This window comes from Mytilus galloprovincialis, chromosome 9, assembly GCF_965363235.1.
Source record: "Mytilus galloprovincialis chromosome 9, xbMytGall1.hap1.1, whole genome shotgun sequence".
Taxonomy (NCBI): domain Eukaryota; kingdom Metazoa; phylum Mollusca; class Bivalvia; order Mytilida; family Mytilidae; genus Mytilus; species Mytilus galloprovincialis.
The window spans coordinates 59,364,463-59,376,659 of record NC_134846.1 but is presented as its reverse complement, the minus strand read 5'-3'; the positions used below and the strand labels follow the sequence as shown (position 1 = coordinate 59,376,659).

At 31.0% G+C, this 12,197-nt stretch overlaps 1 protein-coding gene and 1 pseudogene across 2 annotated transcripts in view; both read right to left on the bottom strand.

Moving 5' to 3' along the window:
• Positions 1-356: 356 nt before the first annotated feature.
• LOC143045449 (testis-specific serine/threonine-protein kinase 3 pseudogene) lies at positions 357-1,644 on the bottom strand (annotated as a pseudogene).
• Positions 1,645-7,155: 5,511 nt separating this feature from the next.
• The window catches only part of LOC143045447 (vacuolar fusion protein CCZ1 homolog), a 20,167-nt gene continuing 15,125 nt past the window's right edge, over positions 7,156-12,197 (bottom strand). Inside the window, exons 10-12 of one of the 2 annotated variants that reach the window (XM_076217952.1) lie at positions 8,856-9,005; positions 7,627-7,754; positions 7,156-7,305 (exon numbers count right to left, since the gene is read on the bottom strand). In XM_076217952.1, the coding sequence (XP_076074067.1) occupies positions 7,250-7,305; positions 7,627-7,754; positions 8,856-9,005 (334 nt within the window). In that variant the 3' untranslated portion in view covers positions 7,156-7,249. The remainder of the gene's footprint in view (positions 7,306-7,626; positions 7,755-8,855; positions 9,006-12,197) is intronic. The other variant, XM_076217953.1, reaches the window with a different exon arrangement.

Below are 12,197 nucleotides of genomic sequence, written 5' to 3'. Positions count from 1 at the left end.
GCTTCTGGAAAAGATAAATGAATAGAATTTAATACCATACATTTAGTATTAGATATAACAAGGACTAACATTGAATTAATCGTTCTCACCACAAATTGTAAATATGAACATTTGCAAAACATAAAAGTAGGGTATTACTATGATGGGAAAGAGGTAGTAGGACCAATTTTACTTAATTTATTTTACACCAGCGTATTTTTTTTAAAAAAGTATTTCAATATAAAGTATCACAAGTTGTGATTCACAACTTTATGGTGTATGACACCGCAAACGACGACGGGATGTTAGATCGCCATGTCCGCTACAACAAACACAAATGAGTATGTCGAACATTGAACGATAAACCAAAACACTGATTGTCAAGACCTTTCATATTTTCAAATATTTCATTTAATATACATTGTAACCTTTCAAAAAGGGCATTATGATTTTACAGTAACAGTTGACTAAATATCAATTATATAGACAAAATCAACTGTTGTGTGCATATTCAATGCGCAATTATAAAATTCAAGCTTCCGTCAAAGTTAAATCAGTTATTCAAAATCGAAATTATATTTTCAATATGCGAAATGATTTAAATACTTTTATGAATAAACCATGAAACTGGATAAATAGTCGTAATCTATTTTCATTTGGATAAAATCCACTCTGACTTTAATATACAATCCACAGTCGGTCTTTTACATGCATGAGGTTCTATCATCTGTGATATAAGTCGTTTACAATCAGGATGAATTCTGCTTTCCACTCGCGGAGGAAATTTTATTTCTCCACAAACTTGTTTATTAACCATCTTTCTCACGTTACTATCATCAAAAGGCATGGCTGATGTTACCATTACATACAAAAGAACACCAAGACTCCAAACATCATTCATTTTTGGATCATATGGAACCCCACGCAAAACTTCGGGAGAACAGTACGAAGGACTTCCACAAAATGTCTTACTGAGGTCTTTTCCTTTTAGGGGATCATTTTTATCCAAAGGTCTGGCAAATCCAAAGTCACTGAGAACAACAGACCTGTCTCTCATTATCAGAATGTTTTCACACTTGAGATCTCGGTGAGCAATATTCATTTCACCGTGTAAATATAGCACTGCCTCAACTATTTGTGTGAACATTCTTTTTGCATCGTCGTCAGGAATGGGGCCATGATCTCGGATATGACATAAAAGGTCCCCGCGTTCAGCATAATCAGTCACCATAAACAGTAAATCGTCGTTCCGAATAACTTCATGCGTATTTATTATATTCTTATGATTCATCCTCTGTATTACGCTGAGTTCTCTCGGCAAGAACTTGTTTAAGTAATCTGGAGATGCTATCTTTAAGTTGACAATCTTTACCGCCATTATTTTACCATCTGTACTTCTTTCACAAACACGAACTTTTGCATATGTTCCTTCTCCGATTTTCGGTCCAAGACGATATCCTTTGTCAACCAAGGTATCTGCCAATCTTAGGAATTCACGGGGAGTGGTAGAATCCCTTACTGACATTTTCTTTATCCCATAAGTTCCTCTCAAGTGACCATTTTCATTCTTTTCATTCTATGAAATCATGTTCAACGAAAAACAAGACGTTCCTTCATATTTCTGCAACTATGCCTCTGATGTAACGTCATAATGGTCTATTTATTATAGCGACTTTTGCATTCCGAATAACGTTGCTAAGAAGTTTTTGCACTTCGATCGTCCTTGAGACTATCCATACAGACAATGCCGTATAATAAAACACAATTTCAGAAATAAGGGATCGAAATGTTTAATTTATTGTCAAGTTATTGTATACATATTCCGACCGTAGTCATAGAACTCCATGTGGTCAAGAGAAAACAAAAAAGTAGAACAATAGCAAAATTCGCATGAAATGGAAATTCTGTCAATTTTAAAATGTGTTTTCATATTAGATATGATGTAACAGATCAATTTGCTATACATTCATTTATTGATATTAATTAGTTTGAAAGTCCACATTAATTTAAGTAATTAAAACTCTTAGAAGTTCTATTGATTTAAATAATTGATGAAGGTAGTAAAATTTTCATCCTAGAAATAACTGAAAATCACGACATGTGGTACTGCACGAGAGGATTGTTTTCTTCCTTATATTTATTTATGACAGGAAATAGAAAATACAAAACACAAAAGGTCACATACATCCAATGTCTGTTTTACATATTGTATTTTTGTTAGATACGGAGTTTCTAGTCCTGAACATGAATGCAAAATTTGCCATTGGACGTTAAGCAACCAACACCCAATCAATCTACGGAGTTTTAAAAATAAATCCGTAGATTTGAATATCTAGCAAAATGTGGACGAAAACAGACAAACACATCTGAGTTTCGGTCGTAAACTTTTATATCTTTTTCGGTTTTGTTTTCCGAATTTTTCTCAAAATCATCTTGGGATTTCTACTTCATCTAATCTAACCCTCCGCGCCTTGTGAAAGACAACAATAATATACAGATTAGCTAAAATTCATCCAAGACTCGAGTAATTAGTTACTGGCAAATATAAAGATAGTTATAGCATGTTTTCATCTTATCTCTTGAAGGTGTAAAAACAAACAATAAAACAACAATTGCAAATTAAAACATCATTTCAAAGAAATGACAAAAGAACAGAGAAAAAAAACTACACACCAAATACGCTTATAAAGACTACATCGACAAAACAAAGAATTATAACATCATCAGAAAACCAATCTATAAATCAACGAAATTGCACAATGACAGAGCAATGTAACAACACGCTATCATAGAAAATAAATTAAACATTAACTAAGCATAAAAAAAACGTAAAAGAAACGACACAAATACACAACACCAAAACGGAAGCAACCGATCCACAAATAAAAAATGCATTACACCAACAACAAGTAACAACATAACAAGAAAGCGTATGTATAAAAGAAAACAACCTAGCAGATTACAGAAAACATCACAGCAACAAAACATGTTTACATCAACATATCACAGAACAAGCAACAAAACAGAAAGAACACCTACAGCAGATACAACAATAGGCAAAAAGAAATAGAAACAAAACATAAAATGACAACAAACAGAAACAACAAAACATCAAAACAGAAAGAAAACAAAGAAATAATAAAGAAACAGTTGCAAATCAAATAAACAAAACGACAACATAACAAAGAAAGACAGCAACAAAGAAATAGACAGCTATCAAATAAAGGAACAAAAACACAAAGAAGAACATCAACAGAACAAAGATTCTACCTAAATAACAACTAAGAAAGATACAAGATAGCAAGAAAAAGAATAAAAGACAGCAACCGAATAAAAATACATTACAAAAACCGAATAACGATACAAAACAGCAACAAAACAAAGATACAACAACGCAACTGAATAAAGATACAACACAGCTACCGGAAAAGATACAAAAATCAATTGAATAAAGATACAACACAGCTACCGGAGAAAGATACAAAAAGCAATTGAATAAAGATACAACACAGCTACCAAATAAAGATGCAACAAAGCAACTGAATAATCTTACAACACAGCTACCGAATAAAGATACAGCACAGCAACTGAATAAACTTACAACACAGCAATCGAATAAAGATACAGCACAGCAACTGAATAAACTTACAACACAGCTACCGAATAAAGATACAGCACAGCAACTGAATAAACTTACAACACAGCTACCGAATAAAGATACAGCACAGCAACTGAATAAACTTACAACACAGCTACCGAATAAAGATACAGCACAGCAACTGAATAAACTTACAACACAGCAATCGAATAAAGATACAACATAGCAAAAAAAAAAAAACAACCAGAGATACAGTAATTGAATGAAATAGAAAACAGCAACAAAACATACAATAAAAAACCCAGAGATAAAGCACAGTAACTGAATAAAGATACAAAACAGCAACAAAAAGAGATAAAACACAGTGACTAAATAAAGATACGAAACAGCAACAAAACACACAAACACACTAACGAAAATAAGATTAAGCACAGCAACAAGATAAAACACAGCAACTGAATAAAGTTATAACACAGCAACCAAACAAAGAAAAAGCACAGCAACTGAATAAAATAATAACACAGCAACAAGATAAAACACAGCAACTGAATAAAGTAATAACACAGCAACAAAACAAAGAAAAAACACAGCAACTGAATAAAGTAATAACACAGCAACTGAATAAAGCAATAACACAGCAACAATATAAAACACAGTAACTGAATAAAGTAACAACAAAGCAACAAAACAAAGAAAAAGCACAGTAACTGAATAAAGTAATAACACAGCAACAATATAAAACACAGTAACTGAATAAAGTAACAACAAAGCAACAAAACAAAGATAAAGCACATTAACTTAGTAGAGATACAGCACAGCAACAACACAAAGAAAAGCATAACAACTAAATAAAGATAACAACACGACAACGAAACAAAGACAAAGCACAGCAACTGAATAAAAATACAATAAAGCAACACAACAAAGATACAACATACAACCTTAATATTCGTGGACAACAAAACAACAAAACACCAAAGCAACAAGACAAAAATACAACAAGGAAACAAAACAAAGATACAACAACTCTGGTGGATAGTTGTCTCATTGACAATCATACCATATCTCCTTCTCTTTGTATTCAAGATAGTAACAAAGCAGAAAACAATAAATCAACAAAACAAAGACACAGCAGCAACAAAACAAAGAAATAACACATCAACACTACAAGAACAACATAACAATGATGCATGATTTTGTTAATGGACAACCCATAAGTGTTAAATGTTGCCAAATGAGAAACAGTTGTACAGGACCTCATCAAATAGTTAGAGAAAAGAAGATAAAAACATGAAAAGTTTGCAGATAACAACACTGGATGCCAAGTTTTGACAATACCTCATGTCTTTCAGGGCAGGTTAGCAAAATATTGACCGATACCAAAGATTCTTGTCTTGTGCTGTATATGGTTGTCTAATAATAATCAGAATTATAGGCAAACAAAAGCAATTACCACACATTGCCTTGAGCAACATTGTTGCACAAGAGAGATAAAATTCACCCCTGACATCCCAAGTTGGAAATGAGAAAACTAATAACTGCACAATAAAATAAGCAATGATGTTGTGTAAGAGGAACAAATGTGATTTTGATTATATAATTTAAAAAAAACCAAACTATCAGCTAGGAAACATTTTAAATTCCACATTTACTGTGGATTCATTATTTTTCGTTGGATACCAATTTTTCGTGGGTTTTGTGGGTGCAGGTGAACCACGAAACTAAATTTTCAACGAAAAGCATATTTAAAATAGGCTTTGTATACAGAGATTGTCAAAACCACGAAATCAAATATCCACAAATATGCAAGTTTTCAGCAATCCATGAAAATTGATACCCACGAAAATAAATAAATCCACAGTATAAGATGGGAAATAATGTCATCTTTTGTAGAAATATATCCAAGGAATAAAGTTTCATACAGATCAAAAAAGTTGGAGTTAACCCATACTTTAAAGTGTCATTCAGTCCCCTCAGTAACAAAGCAACATTTTGGCAGAGCCACATGAAAAATTATTGTCAATCACTAACTTATTTCCCACAGACCTAATTTTAATGAAGAGAGTTTACAATTATAGTATAGCTGTTAGTTTTCTATATCATATATAGTATTTAAGATTTTACTATTCAAGGCCCTTTATAGCTGACTATTTATATGGGTTTCACACATTGTTCCAGGTAGTAAAATGAGGTGTAAATGTTAAATTTTTGTCCTTTGGTCTTTTTGGATATTATTGCACATTTACATATTTCTATAACCCAGGCCAATTTCATGCAGGCAGTGGTATTTCTACAGGTTGGCTAGCATGCACAAAGATAGACCATATTGTATGGGATCAAAAATTATTTTTTTATATAAACATATCTTTAACCTAACTTTGGAGAGATTTACTATTTCACTTCTTAAAAGTCTACTCAAAACATGTGCAACTTTTATGATTTAAAAACAGAAGTTTGAGGTAGTTTTTCTTATCATTCATATGCCTGTGGAACCACGCTTACAGACATGGTTGTAAATGTTGAGATTCTAGTCACCTTAGCATACATAGCAACACCATCCAGCACATTAGGTCAAGGTGGTTTTTTTTTTTTTATAAATGTACAAAAAAGTTTCAACTGTGAATATGCTGTTATTTTGTTTTTATACAGTAGTGTTCTCCTTGGCACTTGCCAACCAGCAAGAATACACAAGGGGCAGAGAGGCTATGCAGAGAACGTAAGATTGATGGAAAGTGATAGAGAGGAGTGTAACTGATGACATTTATTCCAGGGATCATGTGCTGTATGCACTTAAGGAGGCTCGCGGGTACAAAAAAATCAGCAAAAAATTAAAAATTTGTTTTTTATTACAAATTTTATTTATTACACTATTAGTTATTACTTTATAATATGGTACAAAAATCACACAGACAAATCGATTTGGGTTGGCCACAGATGACTTTAAAAATGTTTATATCATTGAAAAAGCTCCAAATTATCTCCCTTTGGTGCAAAACTGTCATTTTTTGACATTTCAATTGAAATATCTTTTTTTACTCATCGGTGACCTATATTTTTTATTATTGTTTTCAAACAAGCTGTACATAAACTAAATAAATGTAAAATTTAAGCGATTTCTGTAATTTAGTTCTTTTTTTATTTCGATATTACCAATTTTTCTCCTATTAGTTCAACAGAAAAAAGGGAAATCAACAATAAAGAATGCTTCTTTCGGAGGTAGATTGTGAGCTTAAATGAACGGTGACCCCATATTTTTTTACTTTATATTTCTATTAGGTATAAGATAAAGTTTAATCATAGATAAAAATAAAAAAATCCTATATTAGAAAAAAAAGTTGATTTAGACCTGTGAGCCCCCTTAAATCAGTTTAGTTTTGTATTTATAAACAACAGTTACTATTCAGCAAGACTAAAATACAACTAAAAATTCACTTGGAATTGGTTTAAAAACACATTAGTTCATGCCTGCTTGTGAAGTTTATTCTTCTATATCAATTAATTTTCTCATATCTTACCAATAAATACACCATTTACATGATTTGCTGCCTTGTGTTGTTCTTTCAAATATCACACAATAATATTGTATTGTTATTTATTGCACATTCATAACTCACATCACATACAATTTGAATAAATTAATCGTCATAATTCATTACCATTCACTCATATTATTTAGTCCAGGAAGAAAATACTGTTAAAATGACTCGCACATAGTCTCTTTACCTCCTCTGAAAAAGATTACATTTATTTCTTTATATCTGTTTTTATCTAGGTGTACGAATCAAATATTTCTATATATTTAGAGGTGCCACAGGAAAAATGCTGAAATATTTAATATTGGCATATCAATATATCGAGCTTGTTGTTAGGTGTGAGCCAAGGCTCTGTGTTGTATTTTGAAAATAAAAAATAATATTGTGATGCAACCAGTAACAAACAGTTTTTTTTAATCAATATCAAGTAATGTTTTATAACCTTCTTTAATATATAAAATTTTTTGTTAAAGTTTAAACCTAAAAATAAATAGCTGTAAAACTGTTTAAACTTACCATTAATTTCTATTAAGTTTGCATTTTTCTGGTTAATAACAACATAAAATTCTCTTTGGTCTGACCGTTTACCAACAACCCAGTTATCTGAAGCAGTCTTTACAATAGTCTCACCATCCTCTCCGTTTCTGAAAAAAAGAAAACACATCACTGTGAAATTATTATACATCTAGTCTTGAGTTTTTATAATTGCAAAAATAATAACATACAGAGTCCAATGAGTACACAGCATAATGTTACTAAAATAATAACATACAGAGTCCAATCAGTACACAGCATAATGTTACTAAAATAATAACATACAGAGTCCAATCAGTACACAGCATAATGTTACTAAAATAATAACATACAGAGTCCAATCAGTACACAGCATAATGTTACTAAAATAATAACATACAGAGTCCAATCAGTACACAGCATAATGTTACAAAAATAATAACATACAGAGTCCAATCAGTACACAGCATAATGTTACTAAAATAATAACATACAGAGTCCAATCAGTACACAGCATAATGTTACTAAAATAATAACATACAGAGTCCAATGAGTACACAGCATAATGTTACTAAATTTAGAAATCTGCTGTAATTTTCAAATTCAAATTTTCTAATTTATCTGAAAAAATGTTAATTCAACCTACCTCTGTACACAAAAACATTTGACTAGTCTTAGTTATGTCTGATTTTTTCATTCCATGTAAAATCACTAGCTTTTCTTTTGCATTATTTTCTATTAACAGGTTGGCTGAGTAAACCAAATGAAAATGCTCACAAGGATACTAAATTAAAGACTTGGTTTTTGTTTTAAGGTATCATATATGTATATGGGTAATCTGATTGATTTTTGTAAGATTCTGAATGAATTCAAAGCAAAAAGAACTTGATATAAATTTTAAAAGCAATATGTATTCAATTTTTAATATTTTCTGATATATCTTATCAATTAACCTCAAGATAAAAGTAGAATAACTATTATGAAACATATAGAATGCATGAAAATAATCTCCCTATTCTCACCCATGTAACATAATAATTGATGTACAAGTTTCAACAATTATAATTTTGGTAATAACCAGGGAAAACCTTAAACAGTTATATGTTAATAGATCAATCCTGATTTTACATTTGTTATTTGGTTTATATAAAATAATTGATTGTTGACTGCTTAATGTCCAGTGGCAAATATTTCATGAATGTTCAGGACAATCTATAAAATGAATAACTTACCTAGACATATCAGAACTGATGTCACTAATGAGACGTAATGTATCTTGAGGTATATTGACACCTGGAACTTTTTTATTGTCTGTATGAACTGTTGTTTTCTGAGCTAGGTTCATATGGTTGAAATATATATATCTGTAAGGTGGGTCACTACTGAAAAACAAACTAGAGGCTCTTAAGAGCCTGTGTCGTTCACCTTGGTCTATGTGCATATTAGAAAAAGGACACAGATGGATTCATGACAAAATTGTGTTTTGGTCATGTTGACTTATTTGTAGATTTTACTATACTGAACATTATTGCTGTTTTCAGTTTATCCCTATCTATAATAGTATTCAAGATAATAACTAAAAACGGCAATTTAAAAAAAAAAAAACAATTGGGGGCAGCAATCCAACAACCAGTTGTCCAATTCATCTGAAAATTTCACATCAGATAGATATTGACTTGATAAACAATTTACAAAAACGGCAAAATTTCCTTAAAATTACCAATTCAGGGGCAGCAACCCAACAACCAGTTGTCCAATTCATCTGAAAATTTATGGGCAGTTAGATCTTGACTTGATGGACAATTTAACCCATGACAGATTTGCTCTAAATGCTTTGGTTTCAGAGTTATAAGCCAAAATCTACATTTTCCCACTAAGTTCTATTTGGTGGTCATCTTGGCTTGTTGGACGGGTCACCGGACACATTTTTTAAACTAGATACCCCAATAATGATTGTGGCCAAGTTTTGTTAAATTTGGTCCTAGTAGAGGAGAAGATTTTTGTAAAAGTTAACGACGACGGACGATGCAGCCGACGGACGCCAAGTGATGAGAAAAGCTCACTTGGCCTTTTTGGCCAGGTGAGCTAAAAATATTATGTATTTATATGTTTTAAAAAATAAGAAAATTTGACATGGTTGCCAATGAAACAACTATCAATCAGAGACCAAATTTCCTAGATGTAAGCAATTATAGGTCAGAACAGACTGCAATACTGAGTAAAACATGTACCTTATACCGTATAGCGGGTTATTTTCACAGGGTGTAAATTTTCGAAGATAGAAAAAAAGCGCCAAAATAAATTCCATCAATTTAAAAGTGCACACGCAGAGGTATTGATTAAATATTAAATCTGTGAAAATAACACCCAATACAGAAGTAGGCTTAAAAAGACCAAAACATGGTAAAATGTAAAACAAGAAAAACAAGAAAAACAAGAAAACTAATGTACTGGTTTGTGTACAAACCAATAAATGAAAAACAAATATATACAATGTTTTTTTTTTTTAATGAAGTTTTTAAGAAAAATGTAATGAGCAGTTGTAAATACATTTTGTTACTAGTTCAACAAAGATTTGACGATGATTGTATTGTATTTCTATGAAACTATTGACAAATTCATGTAGCATATGAATTTATACAACATTGTCACTCTTTTTGAACCTGTGTTTGCATGGCTTTGCCAAATGCTAAGATGAGTAAATCAACAACTTTCTTTCATGACATTATCTCAAAGGGCAGTTTTAGGGAATATGTGAGCAAAATGTTTCATAAAAGTTGGCATAACAATCAGTGCTTTGGTACAAACAGAAAACATGGGTGCCATTAAGTCCGTTATTTTCCAACTAGAAAACACAAAGATATTAATCATAGCAGCAGTGTTATTCATTAGTATAATCTAGTTTGACCAGTTTGGTAGAATGACCATTTGACCCCAGTAAGTGACAAATAGGACATATACTTCACAGCAATCATGGAAGCAACTACCTTTAAAAATCATTTTGTTTCTTTTAATATTAATATCTTGAATACACAAAACAAACAGATCAAAGAAGTGTACAATGATATTAGATAATAGACAACTTATTCACTTAGAGGTCGTTCCATTTTAAAACACATTAATGTCTCATTAATCCTAATCTTATTTTTAAAACTAACACTTAAGGTAACCCACTTAACCCACTAGAAAAGACTATTGTTAATTTTGGAAATCTATTTGGTTTATTAAAGGTCTTCAAAATATTTAAAAATTTAAATGTAAGTTTTATGCATATGGGAATTTTTCTTCAGTCAAAATAAAAATATGAATGAACTTGACAGTTTGTTCATGGAAGTTATCAATATCAGGGGTAAAGATAAGGTGAGCCCCAATTTCAAGCTTAGTATTAAGCTGAATATTTTGGACACTTACATACCATTTGATAAAAAAAAAGCTGAAATGTGGACACTTGTATATCATTATAGAAAATATGTTTCAAAGATAGCAATAAAAACATTAAAAGATTAGCATTCCAAGTTGTCTAGCACTGCAAACAATTCATCTGACAATAAAGTTAGTTTAATGCAAAACAGTCAAGTAATGTAAACATAAAAGTGCTTACAATGCATTTTCCATATGATTTTCATTTCCAAGGGACATAACTCACTTTAAAATACTTGATCAGCACTTGATCTAAATTTTTAGAAATTTTTCCTCAACATTTCTAATATAAACCTTATTTATAAAAAAAAAAAAAAAAAATATTGTTACATGAAATATAGTCATGAGATCACTACCATTGAAATTTCCATGTAATTCACATTTCTAAAGGACGTAACTCAATTAAAATAATTGAAATGGTTATTCTTTTTAGAATGTCAAAGCTTACACTAAGCTGATGTAAACTTATGATATAAATATCATAACAATCTTGACAAGAAATGAAGGTTGAAAGTGCCAAAAGTACAGATTTACATACAATTTACATTCCCAAGGTCATGAATCCCATAAAAAATTGAAAGCAGCTCATTTATGCTTGTCAAAGACATGGCTGATACAAAATAGTTATCAAAAGTACCAGGATTATGATTTAGTACACCAGACGCACGTTTCGTCTACATAAGACTCATTAGTGACGCTCATTTCAAAATAGTTATAAAGCCAAACAAGTACAAAGTTGAAGAGCATTGAGGATCCAAAATTCAACTATGATTAGATTTCATTAAAATTTTAAATGTAGGAGTGAAAGCACTTACAAGACAAATTGAAAAAACAGATGAACACATGGACAGACAACCAATATTCCATTGTCCCCTTCTCTTTGTTCCAATGTGAAAACAATAAATATAAAATTAGTGTCCTACTTAATAAACTACCAATACCAATGAATAAAACATGAACCCAACACCTCCACCCCAAAAAAGACAAATTTTATAAACACACCTTTTCTTTTTATGTATCCATACTAATTCTGAGCTATTGAATTTTGGAAACAACTCCAATAAAAATGATAACCCACTTTTATTCCAATATGTTTTCTTATTTACAGACATTTGACAAATTTAGAATGTTGTATATACACATATCATTAAGGA